This window comes from Solanum verrucosum, unplaced genomic scaffold (assembly GCF_900185275.1).
Source record: "Solanum verrucosum unplaced genomic scaffold, falcon-dt-bn FXZP01000053.1, whole genome shotgun sequence".
Lineage (NCBI taxonomy): Eukaryota > Viridiplantae > Streptophyta > Magnoliopsida > Solanales > Solanaceae > Solanum > Solanum verrucosum.
The window spans coordinates 949,929-968,464 of NW_026020152.1; the positions used below are offsets into that span (position 1 = coordinate 949,929).

General features: G+C 34.0%; 3 protein-coding genes across 3 annotated transcripts; 2 read left to right on the forward strand and 1 right to left on the reverse strand.

Annotated features, from left to right (window-relative positions):
• Positions 1-1,271: 1,271 nt before the first annotated feature.
• Positions 1,272-6,328, forward strand: LOC125828131 (proline-rich receptor-like protein kinase PERK9). Its single transcript, XM_049507439.1, has 8 exons — positions 1,272-2,212; positions 2,351-2,758; positions 2,842-2,928; positions 4,511-4,581; positions 4,662-4,738; positions 4,846-4,993; positions 5,669-5,830; positions 5,941-6,328. The coding sequence occupies exons 1-8, from the start codon at positions 1,285-1,287 to the stop codon at positions 6,139-6,141; spliced, it is 2,082 nt and encodes a 693-aa protein (XP_049363396.1). The 5' UTR covers positions 1,272-1,284; the 3' UTR covers positions 6,142-6,328.
• A 2,079-nt stretch (positions 6,329-8,407) lies between these two features.
• LOC125828188 (probable calcium-binding protein CML16) lies at positions 8,408-8,926 on the forward strand. Its single transcript, XM_049507510.1, has one exon. The coding sequence runs from the start codon at positions 8,423-8,425 to the stop codon at positions 8,924-8,926; it is 504 nt and encodes a 167-aa protein (XP_049363467.1). The 5' UTR covers positions 8,408-8,422.
• A 637-nt stretch (positions 8,927-9,563) lies between these two features.
• LOC125828125 (putative phospholipid-transporting ATPase 9) lies at positions 9,564-15,351 on the reverse strand. The gene is made up of 11 exons (XM_049507430.1): positions 14,918-15,351; positions 13,310-14,634; positions 12,728-12,838; positions 12,348-12,624; positions 12,175-12,263; positions 11,980-12,088; positions 11,430-11,633; positions 11,123-11,248; positions 10,908-11,006; positions 10,574-10,765; positions 9,564-10,489 (listed from the first exon to the last, which is right to left on the reverse strand). Exons 1-11 carry the CDS (start codon positions 15,314-15,316, stop codon positions 9,842-9,844), a joined length of 3,579 nt encoding a protein of 1,192 aa, XP_049363387.1. The 5' UTR covers positions 15,317-15,351; the 3' UTR covers positions 9,564-9,841.
• Positions 15,352-18,536: the final 3,185 nt, after the last annotated feature.

The window sequence follows — 18,536 nt, forward strand, 5'->3', positions numbered from 1 at the left end:
AATCATAAAATAAAAAAAAGTTGAAGCGTCAATGTCTTAGTTGATCACATCTTCCCAATATCTATTCGACCTAACTCTACTTCTATTGAAACCATACATAACCAACTTCTCACCTATCTCCTCTTCACATGTCTGAACCATCTCAACATCCGCATTTTGTCCTCTGCTAAGACTACATTATAGAATTTATCCAAAGTGGTAAATAATTTTTTTATTTTTTAGAGGAATGAGGTGGAAAAAGGAAAAAAAAGAAATTGGGTCCTTTGTGATTTCTTGCATTGGCAGCAACAAACGTCCAAAGGCCAAATCTCATCGATTGTGACATTGTAACAAAATATACATAATTCATCAATCTTCATAAACCTATCATCATAATCATAATCAATACAACATTATTGTAAACAAAACAAATATTCCTTCTTGTATATACACACAATATTAAAAAATTATAAACTTTTTTACATTCTTGATTGTGTACGTGGGAAATTGGGCAGTAAATTTGCAATTTTTGATCCTGTATCTAATGCTTTGTGGATGTTTTCACAATTTGATTCACCTTTTTGGAGTGGGGTTTCCTTAGAAAGGGTAAATTCTACATAATCTTGAATTTCTGTATCTTTTTCTTGATTTGGGTGTCTGGGTATTCGAATAAATCTGTTTGGTGTTGTGGGTGTTTCTTGAAACTGCATTTGGTGATCTGGGGTACTTTTATTTTGGTCATAGTTGCTGGTGATAATCATTATTTGGCTGCTTTGTTTAGAAAGATTGAATCTTTTTTACTCTGATAAGGTTCTGCAGTGTGTGGAGGGATTGTTCTTATGAATTATAGCTAAAAAGGAGATATTGCTCTGCTTTAGACCTGTCACTAAATTCTGTGTCCTGTGGCAACATTTTGATTTCGCTTAAAATCTGATATGTTTAAGGTTGAGGTTGAGGTTCTTGTTGTGTTGAAAATCCTAGCTGTTTATGTTTAACTTGGGGGTGGTGTGTGTGTATACTATGAGTGAATTGGTTGGTGAGTTTGGATAAATTTTGGAATAAGAGGAAGTAATTTACTGCATATTAGGGATATTAGTTTTATGTCAGCAAGTCTGCATTGTATAAGAAATGTTGTAAATGTAGCTAGCTTTGGTGGTGGTGAGATGTTAAAACGTTAATCATCCACCTCCAAGTTATAGAATTTGAAGTTCCATTATCTGTGACTTCTCTCCGGGCTCGTTACTCTCTTTCGACAAATGTAAATATAGTCTGTCCTAGCCTCACTACCAATCTTATAGACTTATAATGGATTCTTCACCATCTCATGAAGAATCTGCTCCTCCAACTGATGTGGCACCTCCAACGTTTAGTCCTCCGCCTACACCTTCTAGTCCATCTGATAGCTCACCACCACCTCCATCTTCTAGTCCACCTCCTAGTTCACCGCCACCTGTATCTTCTAGTCCACCTCCTAGTTCACCTCCACCTGAATCAACTAGTCCGCCACCTAGTTCACCACCACCTCAATCTTCTAGTCCACCACCAGCCTCACCTCCACCTGAACCAACTCCTTCTTCTCCTGTCAGTTCACCTCCACCAACTTCATCACCTCCCCCTGCATTGTCACCTCCGCCACACGTACAGAATCCAGAACCTCCTCCAGCACCACAATCACATGGAAATTCATCCCCACCACAATCTCCTGAACCTAAAAAAGGTTCATCATCATCTTCACCACCTTCATCCAACTCACCTGGGGATGGAGGTGGAGGTGGAAATTCACCACCATCCCCAATATCTAAGTCATCAGATAATTCGCCTCCTTCACCAGCCTCAGGCCCTCCTAAAGATTCGCCACCTTCACCAGCTGCATTATCTCCAAGTAACTCACCATCTTCTGATTCACCCTCAAACTCATCAACACCAACATCTGTAATACAATGGTCACCACCACCTCCATCCTCTAATGGTGCACAATCTTCTCTTAATCCTCCTTCATCACAAGTTCCTAGTAACCATAGTTCCGGAAACCATTCAACAGGAAGTCCAAAGCCTGCTGGTGGCAACAGCAATGGTACTGCAGAGACAGTTTCCATTGGCGTTGTAATTGTTCTTTTTTTGGTTGGTATCATCGGAGCAGTTGCATGGTGCATACGGAAGCGAAAGAAGAAGAATTCTGTCCATTGTAGTGGTTATGTCAAGCCAATCTCTGCGTGCTCCTCTCCAAAATCAGGTAAATTTTCAGAAACTATAAAATCATTCCTTTTAGTTTGTTATTCAGTGCTCAAGATGCTTGCAAGAAAAATCAATGTAATATTTGTAGTTGAGACCTTTCAAGTGAAATCTGAGAAGATGTGAAAGTTGTGTACAGAGTCTGCTTTATTGAAGGTCAATGAATCAACACCTGAGAGAAATGGAACGAGCTCTAATTTCCTCAATTCTCCAGCAGACCCTGGAGGATTCAACAGTGCAAAGACATGGTTTACTTATCAAGAACTTGTTGAGGCCACTAATGATTTTTCAGCGAATAATGAATTAGGGAAGGGTGGATTTGGTTCTGTATACAAAGGCTATCTAGCAGATGGAAGATATGTCGCGGTAAAACAGCTAAATATTGGTGGGAGCCAGGGCGAACGGGAATTTAGAGCTGAAGTTGAAATCATTAGCCGGATACACCATCGTCATTTGGTTTCACTTGTAGGTTATTGCATTTCAGAGAACAAAAGGCTCCTCGTTTATGACTATGTATCCAATAATACCCTTTACTTCCATCTTCATGGTAAGCATAACATTTGTAGATTTAATTATTTCATTTGTTATGTTTGGTCACTAAAGCGAGCTGTTGATACTTGCAAGTTACAGCACAAGGGAGGCCTGTCATGAATTGGCCAACACGTGTTAAAATTGCTGTTGGCGCAGCTCGTGGAATAGCTTATCTGCATGAAGATTGTAATACTGTTCTCTTCCTCAATTCTTATGAGTTATCCATGTTTTATTCATGTGATATATTTCATTGGTTGAACAAACGTCCCCCTTATAGTTAAAAGAGAATGTACAGTTAAAAACTTTACCACAACTTGGAATTAGTTTTAATGATCCCTAAAGCTGTGGCGGGATCATGGATGGAAATCTAAGCTCCACAACCACCTTCTTACTACTCTTCCTAAAAGCATACCTTAACGAAAGGAAAATAAAAAAGAGAGAGAAAACAAAACATGTAGTAATAATTTTCAGCTCATAGAAGTAGAAGGCCTTCCAGTTGGCATTTCCTTTTTGTAATGTAATGATATTACTTATGCCATTTAGAATTGAGTTCTAAGGTCCTTTTTCATGCCATAAATTACCTCGTTATATAACTTTTTGGCATGAGTGTGGATTATCATATCTGCATTAAGATTGTAATTAGTGTTCTGTTCCTTAATCCTTTTATGTTATCCATGTTTATTTTTATTTCAGTTAGTTTGTATGGCTGAAAAAAAATGTTTCTCCTCTTTCCTGCCCCAAAAGTTAAGAGAGAAAGCAGGAGGTAAAACTTTTTACCATATGACGAATCGGATTGTGATATTAGATTATGTGTTCCTATCATATCACTTACATTCTTTTTATTGATCCTAGCTGAACAGCTGTGGTAAATTAAATGATGCAATCTGAGCTACTTCCAGAACCAACTTTCTCCTATTATCCCTATAAGAGGACTTGAAGTAAAAAGAGAAAATGGAACGTATAAATAGTTTAAGCTCAATGGAAGTAGCAAGATCTTGAAATTGGATTTCCCTTTGGTAATGTTATAATATAACTTCCGCAATTTAGAATTGTGTCCTCAGTTTTTATGCATCTCGTAAATTATCTCGATTATATGACCTTTTGGCAGTATAAATAATGAATTCTAATCACTTCTCTAATTAGTTACTTAAAAGATGTTTTTGTAGCTGAATGTACCAAATGAGGCACAAAATCGAACTAAGACTGAACAAAACATGATTGGTTCCATTGAGAGAACAGAAAAAATTGTATGACTAAGTTCTTTATACACTCTTGTATTGCACCATGTAGTTACATTCCCGAGAAAGAAATATTTTAATCCATGAGCAGGCATAGTCTCCTTGAACATGAGTATATCTTCCACACTGAAGTGAGCGCATCAGGCTCTGCATTTGTAGTGCATTATATGCTTTTCGCTTGCCAATATTCACTCTACGACGAGCATTTGAATAAATCTTCACTGATCGAGCCAGGTTGAAAAGTGAGAGAAAAATGTTCAACTGCTCTTGTGAAGCATATAGTGAAAAGCAAGTGAAAAACTGGTTTCTCCATATAACAAAGCTGAATGTGTTAATCATCACTGAGTTATTATGCTATACTGTTGAATAAGTAATGAAAAGTTAAGAAAAGTAGACCAGGCGAAGCGATTGTGATTTTCTATGCTCATTTCCTTCATTCTTGTTACTTGAGGTACCTTTAATTATATAGTTAAAGTATGATACTCCTTTTTTATTTGGTTCTTAATTAATTCTTTTGGTGTGGATGACAGGTTATCCTCGTATTATTCACAGGGACATTAAGTCATCAAACATTCTTTTAGATGATAACTTTGAGGCCCATGTATGTCCAAGTCTTCGAACTCCTATTTCCACATTCTTTGTCTCGTGAGCCGCCTTTTACAATTAATTTACTTTCAACAGGTTGCTGATTTTGGACTAGCTAAATTAGCTCAGGATGCAGAAAGTCATATCACAACACGTGTCGTGGGAACATTTGGGTATGTTTCAGTGCCAACTTTATATTAAGTTGACAGCATAAAATAAATATTTTATTCCATATTTTTGAATTTCACATATTTATTCTAATTCCTTAGATCTGACTCAGATACATGGCTCCTGAATATGCATCAACTGGCAAGCTGACTGAAAAATCTGATGTATATTCCTTTGGTGTGGTGCTTCTGGAGCTAATTACTGGAAGGAAGTCAGTGGATACATCTCAGCCTTCAGGGCAAGAGAATCTAGTTGAGTGGGTATGTTTGTAGCCAATCTATTATTTGTCTTTCTCGAAATCCATATTTTCATCAGGTCTCCTTTATTACCTCTTTGTTAGAAATTTTGACATTAATATCCGACCTAAGGCAATGAAATTTTGTTAGAAATTGTTCCTCCGTCTTTTCCCATACTGCACAAGAACTTGGTAGCTGATATGTGAAGAAACCGCCATTTTGCTACTGTACAGTAGGCCTCTAGTTGGTCTGCTAGTGAAGTTCCTCTTCTTTATTTTTCCCTTTTTTACCATGAAATGTGCCTTATCCTGGGAAGAATGTGGTTGCAATGCTGTAAGCCTGAAACATTGTGTCTACATTTTTATTTTTATTTTTATTTTACAACAATCAAACAGCTTGATCAAGTTATCCGCTTTAATTTCATTGATCCTTTAATGTTAGAAAACTGAAAAACCATTAACAGTAGCAGCCGAAAACTTGTATCTTTTATCGTGCTGAATGTGTGAATTCCATTTACTATAGTTATTTTATTTTCGAACTCTTTTGTTTTCTTGTCGTCAGTGCATAGTAGCAGTAGCCAGTTTACAAAGCTTTTAATGCCTTGTATTCTGGTACTAGTTTCCACTGCTAAATTTGAACCAGGCTTAAAAATAACTACTCCATTATATTGTACTGTAACTTGATTTTTTTGTTGTCCAGGCACGACCTTTGCTTAGTCGAGCACTTCAAAAGGAGGAATTAGATCTGTTGGCAGATCCGTGCCTTGAAAAGAACTACGTTGGCACGGAGATGTTCCGAATGATTGAGGCTGCTGCATCTTGCGTGCGTCACTCATCTGCAAAGAGACCAGCAATGGGACAGGTAACTCTTGTTCTGTTATATTGAAAACCTATGCAAAAGACACCTTCAAGACTCTTCTTGTGAAGGGCATTTACAACATTCTGAATTCTGATCATGGTTATGCTTCGTAGATCATGAGAGCTTTCGATGGTATGGCTATACAAGATCTGTCAAACGGGATGAAAGTTGGTGAAAGTGCAATACATAGCGCTGCACTACAATCTGCAGAAATAAGTTGGTTTAGGAAAATGGCATTCGGTAAGCAAGATTTTAGTTCGGATTTTTTCAGCGAAAGTAATCAGAATAGTAGAGAGTCAAATGAACATCCTTAGAGGATTTTATAGAACAAAAAGGCTTATTGAAGCTATGTATGGATCTGTTGATACATCAAAGGTACCTTATTAGCTTAGAGATGCCTTGGTTTAGCTTTCATATGTATAAGTTCCCTTTTGGCTTTGAGTAATTTTCACTATAACTAGTCTACTTCCCTTTGAATGATAAAAAGTCAGAAAGATTGAGAAATAGAACTATTTGATTTCATTCGTTCTTAATAGCCACGAGATGATCATCTTACGGTGATTCTTTTTGTCGATGAATACTCTTATTATACTCGTAACCTTTGAAGGATCCTTCGTAATGATTCGTGAAAGCGATACGTAAAGTTTCATCATGATTCACGTCATTTCATTAATATTTAGGGGCCACTCAACATGAATTAGATGGTTTTTTCAATTTTTTGTATTTAGTTAATTAATTTTTTTTTGCAAAATTTTTAGAGGATCCTTCGTATTGATCCGTGAAACGATACGTAAAGTCTCATCATAATTCGCGTCATTTTATTAGCATTAGGGGCCACTCAACATGAATTAGCCTATTTTTTCAATTTTTCATGTGTTAGTTAATTATTATTTTTTGGTGATATAGCTTTCAGACACTTTTTTTTGCAAAACCTTCACAGGACCCTCCGTAATAATCTGGGGAGTGGTACTATAGTCTCACCATGATCTGCGATTATTTTTTATTGCATTTAGCGGCCGGTTTTCCCAGTTTTCCATGTGAGTTAGTCCATGAATTTTTTTAATAATATGACTCAGACACTATTTTTGCAAAACATTTACAAGAAGTGGTATGTATTGTTGCACCATGATCTACATCTTTTTTTTTTAGTATTTAGAGGCCAGTCAAAAGTAATTAGGTGATATTTTCAATGTTTTGTGTGTACAAACCTCCGGGGCAATTTTTTTGAACGGCACAATTAGATGATTCTCTCAATGTTTCTTGTGTTCCCAATTTTGAGAAAAATTGGAAGCTTTGTAAACACATTTTTACGATATATTTGGGCATTTGGGGGCCAAATATATTAAAACAGGGAGAGAGGCGAGTGAAATGGAGAAAAAGGCGAACGTGATTTGTTTATGTATCTCAAATACATGTGACTCCACTTGGATACAATACACTGGAACAAATTACACCTAATTTTGACCTCATAGCTTTTGAGATACATGTATTTAAACATATCTAGACGCAACAAAATCTGATAAAAATTGTAATATTGCAAACTAGAGTGTATCTAAATAATTAGCTTCAAAGCAAATGAGATTTTAATGTAAGTTTCTCTTAATCTTTTACCCAACCTTTTTGTTGTAGCTCTACATGTATCAGGGACGAATCAATGCCTTTAAAAAAGAGGCATCTACCTTAGGCCTTCAAATTTGAAGTTCTTAATTTTATTTAGTAATAATAAATTTATCATAAGTTTTATTTAACAAAAAAAAAAAATTATACTATATCTTTTAATTATTTATCTTTTTTAGTTCGTTTCGAAACATTAAAGAATGTTTCTTTTTTTTGTCAATTTTTAAATTTAACTTCCACGTGATATCAAGATTAAAAAAATATTTATATATAGTTTAATATCATAGAAAAATAATTTTTTTTATTAAAAAGAAAAAAATAACTTTGCATCTCAGAAATAATTAAATAAAAAATAATTAAAAATTAACCCTCCTATTTATATTTAAATTTAGACTACTAATTAGCTCCTGACCCATATCTTATCTTTCTTATAAATTTATCATTCAAATAGTTGATGAGATAACAATACAATGCGAAAACTCACTCTTTCAAGTCAAAGTCAAAGTCGGGTAGACTAAGATGACTGATCCCGCTCTATCTGACATATCGTAAGAAGGGGTTCTACTTAGAATGGCTCTATTTCATCGTAGTTAGCCAAACAAATCGAGATCCATAAGAACGACCATCAAAACTTTGTCTCACTTTATAATCAATAAAAAAAAATACAATACAAGACAATACTTCTACTTAGAATGGCTCTATTCCATCGTAGTTAGCCAAACATATCGAGATCCATAAGAACGACCATCAAAACTTTATCTCACTTTATAATCAATAAAAAAAAATACAATACAAATATAATATATTATGAAACAATACGTAACATTCATCTGAACAACAAATAACTAACCTCTAACAATACTCTTTTTCATTATCCTCTGTTTCTCCTTCCTCCTTTCCTCCACCAATTCCAATCTCCATAACCAAAAAAAAAAAAAAAACCTTCACATTTTCTTCTTCTTCCCCTTTTTCTCTACAATGATGACAACTCTCAAATCTGATCAACTCAAACAGCTAAAAGACATATTCATGCGTTTCGACCTCGACGGCGACGGCAGCCTAACTCAGCTAGAACTCGCCGCACTCCTCCGTTCCCTCGGCCTCAAACCCGGTTGTGGCGATCAACTCCACGTTTTACTCGCTAAAATTGATCATAACGGCAATGGATCTATTGAATTTGACGAACTTGTAGATGCAATTATGCCTGATATGAATGAAGATATATTAATCAATCAGGATCAGCTAATGGAGCTTTTCCAATCGTTCGATCGCGACGGTAATGGCTACATTACCGCCGCCGAACTCGCCGGACAAATGTCGAAAATGGGTCATCCGTTAACGTATAGAGAATTGTCAAATTTAATGCAAGAAGCTGATACCAATGGAGATGGTGTTATAAGTTTTAATGAATTTGCTAATATTCTTGGGAAATCTGCTACCGATTTTCTCGGATTAAATACTGTCTCCGAATCCGTTGCTTGATTCGTCCCAATTTATGTGACACTCGAAGTAATGTTTATAAGGATGGGCCTTTTGTTGTATTATATTTATGTTTACTTTTTTAGTTTTTCGTGTTTGTTAAAAGTTAGGAGATTTTATGATCCTTTATGGCTCTTTCGCGGACCCTGCATGAATGCAGGATGCTACGTGCATTGAGCTGCCCTTTTATGTCCCTCGATGTATTTGATTTAAGAAGGAGAAGGACAATTTGATGAAGTTGTAATGTCTTTACAACCCTTATATACATAGTAACTATTTTATGGGCATGTCTTCTTATTATTGACGTAATCTACAGTACTCTCTTAGTTTCAATTTATATGACTTGCAAAATATGGTTTTACCCTACCTGTTACATGATTTTTTTTGTTTATTCTGCTATTATACTATAGTTATTTTCCTTTTTTTATCATGTTTTAATTACATTTCATTTGATCAGAGAATCTATCGAAAACCACATCTCTACTCCACAAAGGTATGGGTTAGTCTGCATACATCATACCCTCCCCGACTCTACATGTGGGATTGCACTGAGTATGTTGTTGTTGATTGCAATTTAACACTCAAAGAGAAATTGCTGTACATTTCAAATAGAAATGATCATTCTTTAGTGCAATTGCTAGAAAATTTACACAAGATGATTGCTATCTCTTTACCTATTCTATCTACTCTGCTTCTTGTATTTAACAAAGAAGATCTCATAATTCTACAAGATATAAAAGAATTACTATACACATGTTGCCCGCTCTGGGAAAATTTACAAACCTCCGGGGCAATTTTTTCGCCTGATTAAGACATGTCATGGCAGAATTTTGCTTCTGTTGCATCTCTTAGCTGAGGGATTCCAGTTCGAAAACTTGTAGTTCTGTAGTTCTGAAGTCTGGTCCTGCTGAGAGAGATCTAATCGAAGATCATCCGTGAATACCATTCATGTCGTTTTAGACTAGAATTAGATCTTGCTATCAAACGAGCAGTGAAACCTACAGTTGTTAGTCTTATTGACCTCTGCCTCACGTCGTTGCAGAACTCAGGGTCATTCGAGTTTCCCTCATACCTTATCCATTGAATCATCCCATGGTACATTGGGAAGAACCGGAACTGAATTGCTTCATATGTAAAGTAAGGGGCTAGAGCTGAAACAACTACTAACAGTGTGACTAACCAGTATAACGGGGAGGGAACAAGAGCTTCCACGAAGACTTGGTATGCGTTGGTGGAAAGTGTCGTAGGCATGGCTCCGTATATTAGAAGGAAGATGTACCAGAGAGCTATTCCACCCCAGATGAAGATGTGTTGGATTAAGGTGAAATAACTAACAGCTAGAGCCATCTGACAGTTAACAACCCAAATAACACATGTGTACATTGTTGCTCCCACGATACTGTAGTCACCAGTTTTACCATCTTTATCGAAGGCCTGAGGATCTAGTGCTGTTATGCAGATGAAGAAGATAATAGCTGCACTGCAGACACCATTCAATATCCAGCCAATTATACGACGCCAGCTGAAAAGGGCGTTTTGTATACCTTCTTGATACAGTATAGGAAACTGCAACAATGTACATAGGGTCAAGTACTTCAAATAATGATAGATAGATACATCTTGATCAACACTGTGTGATGTATGACATACCTTAAGACAATATCGAGCGGATACATCTTGATCAAAAACACCCAAAGCAATCACTGGTAATGATGTGAAGAAGACATTGTAAAGCGATAGAAACCAATCATTATATGCAAGTTGTGCAGAAAATGATGTATATGTCTCGTATAAGAAGAGAGTGAAGCCAAATGCAACGTTTTTGTAGAAAAAGTAGCATATCTGCAAGGAAAAGAAAAACCAGTTACAGAAATGCTCCACAAATAGAAACTGAAATAATTTCGAAACAATTTCCTAGAAGGAAACAATGTGAATCTTTTTGCGCGACAAATGTAAGGAAGAAATCCAGTAGCATATATTTTACCATTGAAGAGATCCTTCTGTAACACCAATGACCATGCACTAAAAGCAAGCGTTCCAAAAATCGGAACTGAGCAATTGCAACATCACTTGACATAACAGCCTAACAAGTGTGAAACAGTAAAAAGAATGTTAAGAAGCAAACGACGAGGGACAAGAAGTAGAAATGTGTATTTGTGTATTGCCGCAAAAAGCAAGAGAAATGTACAAAGCTCTCACCTGCATTCCTTCAACGCCACTGATTCCAATTCCAATATCAGCTTCTTGAAGCATTCCTACATCATTAGCTCCATCTCCAATGGCTAAAGTTGTTTTTCCAGTCCCAAATTTAACAAGTCTTGTTACCTGTATATTCCATAGATTGGTATGCTTAGAAAAGATCAAACCAAAAAGGGAAAGACAAGAAATTAAATAGCAGACAGAATACGAGAGGATTACTCTCATACTCTGTAGTCAAAAAGAGAAAATGCTGAAGGCCTCACAATCTAATAGCAACAGTTTGGTTGTGAAGACAAGTTGTACTCACCAATGCCTTTTGTTTAGGTGATGAACGGCAGCATATAACAGAGGCACATCCAATCGCAAGGTCTAAAAGCAATCTTTTTGTGTCATCTGCTAGAGCATATGTAAGTGATTTCCCATCAATGATCAAAGCAAATGCCTCTGCCTTTGAATCCGTAAGTAAAGCTTTCCCTTCTATAATTTGTCGTACAACACTTTCCTTTGACGTCTATAACAAAGAAGAAATAACATACAACTCCATCAGTATCAAACCTTAACAATCATTGAGAGCAAATCTCCTTCAGTAGCCAATGCAAAGTCAGGGAACGTGCTTCTCCTAAGGGGATTCCACGAGGTATTATCTATCTTTCTTTCTTGGTTATTGCATGAAATCGAATGGTGTTAAGAGGGAGAAACCGAGAGCGAGGATATCACTATGTTCAATGACAAGGGAGCTACCAATGAGAAAAGTATCAGAACATTTTGGCTTCAAGAAGTGCATTGGAGAAATTGTGTAACAAAAAAACTTGCACTATTAGAAAGTTTACTCAAGCTTTCTAATAATAGGTAATTACCCTGGCAATAGCATCTTTGTCTCCTCCTTTCTCGGTTGCTATAATATCAGGCGTTTCCAAGTTTATGATAATTTGCTTCATTCCTTGTCTAAGCAAACTACAGGCATAACTGAAGCAGACATTATGGAAAAAATACGTTTAGACAAGCAACAATTGAATCAAAAGTAATATAAAACTCATAACCAAATATTATACCCGATATTAATGGCTGTTTCCATCTTATCCCCGGTCAAAACCCATATCTTGATACCAGCTTGTGCAAGTTTGTCAATGCATTCAGGAACCTATTAGAAATAACAGAACAAATGTCATATAATACATCCAAATGATGCTTGGTTGTAAGAGACCAGTGACTTTATTAAACTTACCCCTTGTTGGAGTTTGTCTTCAACAGCAGTGGCGCCGAGTAGAATCAACTCCTTTTCAATCTTTTTAGTTGCTTCATCAATCAACGCATCACGGTCTGCACTGAGTGAATTCTTGGCCTCTAAAAACTGCTCATTGAACACTTGGTATTCGTCCTTGGTGATTTCTCGATAAGCCAGTATCAAGGTCCTCAAGCCTGCATCAGCATACTCATTTACATGTTCCCTTGTTATCCCTTCAAATTCTCTTCCGCTTTTCGCGAGCCTATCAAACATGACACTGCATAAAGGCCATTTAGAAGAAGGAAAACAAAAACAAAGTCAGCAACCAATTTAAGAATTTAAGGAATTTATGATGTTTGCTAAGTTGCAATTTTACTAACCTATCAGCACCTTTGCAGAGTAGCAGTATCTTTCCCTCCTCATCTTTTACTATTACAGACATCCTTTTTCTTGCACTATTAAACTCCAACACATTCAAAACTGTATATAACCTGCAAACAAAGACATCTATGATTACGCTTTTGATATATTTCTCGATTTTCTTCTTATATAGTGTTTTTCGAGGTTTGCTTTGTTAGCTTCTGCACGAAACTTGATTATTTTGGTCTAATAAAAATGTCATTTTCAATGTATGCACAAAATTTAGAACATCACTGATACTAGGCTGTTTTCACTACACAGTCTTGAACATAAAATCTTTCCTGGCAATTAAGTATTTGATTGTCAACAGGATGGAGAAAGAGGTTAAAAGACAGATTAGTAGTGGGATAAAAGGAAGCACCAAATGAACATAACAAAAGATCAGAGCTAATTTTTCACTTGTTACTTGGCTAGGAATATAAATATAAAAGAATCTTGTTCCAGGAGTATGCTTTGTAATATTTGAAAAATACTTACTATGTTATATGCTTTTTAAATTTCTGAAAATGCATACTGTAGAGATATGTTTGACGTTAACTAACCTCTCGACTTTCTTGCCAGATACCAGATCCAACTCATGCACTGACACACTTGTTTGTGTCCTTTTAACTAATTCAAAGCCAATTTCTTTAGCTGCAACTACAAAGGCCGCCTCGTCTGGAGATTCAGCTTCATATGAAATCTTACTTGTTTCTTCATCCACTTCTGGTATGACTGTATGACAGACTGCTAATAAACGGAAAAACTTCTGTATAACATCTAAATGAGGCTCATGCACCCAACTCCCATTCATGATTCGCTCATCTTTAAAGTTGAAGCCTTTTATTGAGGACTTCTTTGGACTAACAGCAGAATCCTCAATCAGTGGATAACCATTTCTTTTAGCCATAGCCTTCTCGACATCTGTAATACCACGTCCATAAGCCGTTCCAGCTACTGAGCACTTGACAAACTCCATTGAGTTACAAGTTAAGGTACCAGTTTTGTCTGAAAGTATTGTGTCAACCTGACCAAGTTCCTCATTTAAATTTGAGGTGCGGGCATGTGCTGGTCTATCCGTTTCTTCATGATACATATGAATGTCCTGATTAATGAACATACCCTGAAGAACTTTAACAATCTCTATTGACACATATAAGGATATCGGAATCAAGTAGCTATACAACATCACAGCTGTCAGAAAATGGTATACGGAAGCAGCAAAAGCTCTATTGGGATCATAATATATGTTCGATTCATCAGGCCGTAGATACCACCTCTTATGTCCATCATATAAGTCCTCTTTAGTCAGAAATCCAAAGCAGACTGATCCAACAAAGGACATAGTGACCAAAAGTGCAAATAAGAAGTAAATGATCTTATCCATTCTCCTCTCAACATTGCTTCTTTTCGAAGGTGGATCAGTAGCATTCTGCATGACCTTTGTATCGTGACCAGTAAAGATAACAGCCCCATATATGTAATCTGTGTTCCGCAATTTAGAGTCTCTGAGAAGTAATTGCTGGGGAGAAAGATGATTCTGCTTTTCTCCATATTCCATAGTTCCAACAAAAGCATATAAATTAGCATTAGGATCTTCACATTTAACAAAAGCCTTAAAGTCATTGAAATGGGAATCTTCGTGCAACGATGAAGTCACCTCCAATGCCTGTTTAAGCTTCAAATTAGTCTCCCCATCAAGATTCATGGTTTCAACATAGCACACTGCATCTTCATAACTAGACGAAAGCAACAGTAAGTCTGCCGGGAAGAACTCATCCTTCTCCACCTTAACAATGTCACCAACTCTCAAGTTTTTCCATTCTGTTTGGTTAAAAACTCCATTTTCTTGATGTACTTTAACCTTCCTATTATTCATCTCAATATCCTGAAAGGAACAAAATGGAAACACAAATGATAATCATATAAACTAAAGGATTAACATGAACAATCAAGAGAGGTTTTACAAGTTTAATTAGTGTCTTCCACTTAAACTAGTCCATTCAAAAATCAATAAGGAAAGCATGAAACTTTTTTTCTTTTCAGAATAGCCCGACTAATCCAAATTCGTGCCAGGAATGCTCATAAGAGGGCATATCCCTAGTTACCAAGCGACTTTCCGTTCCCGAGGAACTGTATACTTAATTACTCAGAAGAAGAAGAATGAATACCTGTTGTTTTCTCTGCCAATCCTCAATACCTTCTTTCAACATGGTGACTCCAATAACAATAACAAGAGGAATAACAGCAGTGGCAGGAGAATAAGGAGTAAGTGGTGTGAAGGACAATATAGCAATTACAAAAAAGTAAAAGTTAGCCACTCTTCTAAACTGCTCAAATAAGGACTTTGGCAAGAAAGTTGCAGAACTATACTTTGTAGTACTTACATAATTTCCAACATAATCTCTAATTACAACCTCAAAACTACTTGGTTCATTACAATAAACAACTCTTGAATATCCTGGACCTCCAATTTGTGAATGATCAATATCACCTAAAAATGAATCTCTCCCACATTTAAATGTGTAGATCTTGCTAAAATGTAATTTCCTCCTTCTACCTATCTTCATTTTTTTTGCAAACTCCTCAAGCCCAAAAACAAAATAAAGTACCAAGAATAAGACCAAAAAAAAACAAAAAAGAATTATTCTTTCCAACAAGGCAAAATGGAGTTTTTCAAGAAGAACCCTTTTTCAATTGCCCATAAACAGAAAAAACTCCTTGAAAATCAAAACTTTCTCACACACCAAAAAAATAAATGTATAATATATCCAAATAACAGAACCCCAGATAAAAAAAATTCCCAAAAAAAACCTTGAAATCACAGAAAAAGAACAAAATACCAGACCACTAGAGCTTACACAAATAAGAAGAAAAAGAAAAGTTCACCCTTTTAAACAGCTTAAAGGGTGTCACATAGGCCTCAAAGATTCAAGAAAATTATCATACACTCAAAAAGCTTCAATCTTTATGAAAATTCCAATGACCCAAAACACACAAACAAACATTTCTAAGTTCACTCTTTAAAAGAGCTCAAAAGGGTGTTCAATGATTAAAGAAAATTAATCATACACTCAAAAAGTTTCAATCTTTATACAAATTCCAATGACCCAAAAACACAAAAGACATTTCTAAGTTCACTCTTCAAAAGAGCTCAAAAGGGTGTTCAAAGATTCAAGAAAATTTATCATACACTCAAAAAGTTTCAATCTTTATACAAATTCCAATGACCCAAAGACACAAAAAGACATTTCTTACTTCAACTTTGAGAAAACAAAAAAAAATTGAAAATGAAGAAATGAAAAGCAGACTTTTTGACTTGAAATTTTTTTTGGGTATTAATATTATGGTTCAAGGTGGAACAGTGACAATGTGACAAGAAAATGTTAGTTGAACTTCCTTTAACTTAATAACATTTGAACAATGACTTGGATCTTCCTTCTCTCTCATGGGGTTTGACTTTATAAACTCTAAAATTTTGAGATAAAATATTCCTTAAAAGAATACAAATTGACATCAAATAACAATAATTGTCTTAATTGAAATTCCAAATTGGTTCTCATCATAAAATGAAAAAAATTATTAAAAAAAAGTGAAGAAATTGATGTGTATTTTCTTTGTTTTAGATTTTAGCGGGAAAAAAATTCCATGAATATAACAGGTGATTTCTCATTTCTGGTCTTGGTCTTCTCTCTGTTTTATCTGGGGAGTTGCACAGAAAGTGAAGACACTTTTCGTTCATATTTATATGTCACTATTTTATATTTCACCTTCCGAAATCATATAAGTTTACTATTTATATCTTTATTTAGTATTGTCTTAAAATCAAGTTTTCAATAAATAAATATAAATTAATTTATTTTGATTAGTCAAGTTGATCGATGAATATGAATTAATCATTTATTTTCCTATGTTGATCAAATTCATATTTTCAAGGTTAATAACTTTGAAGAGTAAAATAAAAATAATAGTATACATCGATTTTGCGAAATGACAAATATTAAAGATTGTCTATTTTTAGTAAGAATGACATATAAATATGAACAGAGGAGATAATAATTTGCACACTTATTAAGAAAAATATTCAAAGACCTTAAATCATATTTTTCATCATTATCCTTCATGAAATAAATACTCATTGTTGTCTCTAGACAATATCAAACTTTGAATAATTCAATTATTTTGAATAATAAAAAATCGGTTAATATGAAATAAAGAGAGTAATTAACATGAATATTTTATCACTATATTCATATTAATTAAGGTATAGTTTTGGATTTTGAAGATGAGTAATTAAAATTAAGGATAAAACAAGGAAAAGAATAATTATCTTTTTTAAAATAATAAATAAAGTAAAAATATATTTTTAAATTAATAGACAAGTAAAAAGTAAGCAAAAAGAATTTATATTATACTAAAAATAGATGTTCAATAAAAGACAATAAAAACAATTATCTCTATCCCAATTTAGTTACGTGAGTTTCCAGATTCAAAATTATTAATTTAAACCTGTATTTGAATATAGAGTTTTCAAATTTTTAAAGAAAAAATAATGTATCTAGAAATCATTAAATATATATATAAATTACTAATTCTTTAAATTTAATAGTTTGAAAAAATTAAATTTTAAATTATGATTCGGATATGTGATAGAAAATAATGTGTGCATGTGTGTGTTTTATGTTTTTGTGTCATAAAGATAAAGACATAAACTATATTTTAATTAATTTGATCTAAACGTATAAACATGGATAATCATAACAGATATTAGAAAAAGAAGTTCCATATAGATGAAGACAAAAATCATATATATATAATTTGTATTAGGTAGTTTGTTTTTATACACGTAACACATATATATAGCCGGATACTTATAAAGTCTCAATTAGGTTAATACAAAAATAATTACATATATTAATCCAGATAATTTTAGCAGTATATTTAATTAATGTACTAATTCCAATAGGTAAAGACAAAATCATGACGATTTATTTTATTTTAATCTATATATATAAATAAATATATGAGTGTAGAAATTGACTAAATATCAATCTAATTATCATATTATTATGTGTATAAATTAAATTAAGAAGGTCGTAATCAGCAGTATCCGACATCTAATACGGCGAGAGAATCAAATTTATTAATTGTTTTCCTGGATCCATATTTGATTTGATATATTTTTTTTTTTAAAAAAAATCCGTTTTCAAATTAAGTGTCATCTTAATAAAATTGTGTCTATTAATTAATAAATATAATATATAATTTAATAAATATTTTTTAAAAATTGAAAACTATTACTAAAACAATGAAATATAGGAGCATAGTTGAAAAAAAGTTCTAATTTTTGTTATGATTTTTTAGTTGACACTTATTTTGAGAAAGAGAAAGTAATAAATAAAATACTCTAGTCCAATATAAGCACGACTTATTGATATTTTTCATGATTCAAGATGAATTAATCTTTTTAAGTTCAGAACAATATTATGTATTTCTTTTGGAATTACCTTATTTTTAATGAGCTTTTCAACTATTTTTAAATCTTAAATAATGATCTCTACTCTTAAGAAAAGTCTAGGAAGTATTAAAAGAATAATATTGACAAATTATTCTTTGAGTATTGTCTTTATCTTGTATCAGATTAACAAAGATCAAATAATATAAAACGAAACCTCCAAATATTTTATTATTAAAAAGATACAATACCAAATGCTTTAATCTAATAAAGTCAAATGACACCAATAAACATAACTAAAAAATTGAATAAAATTGTCTTTAAAAGAGCTAAAT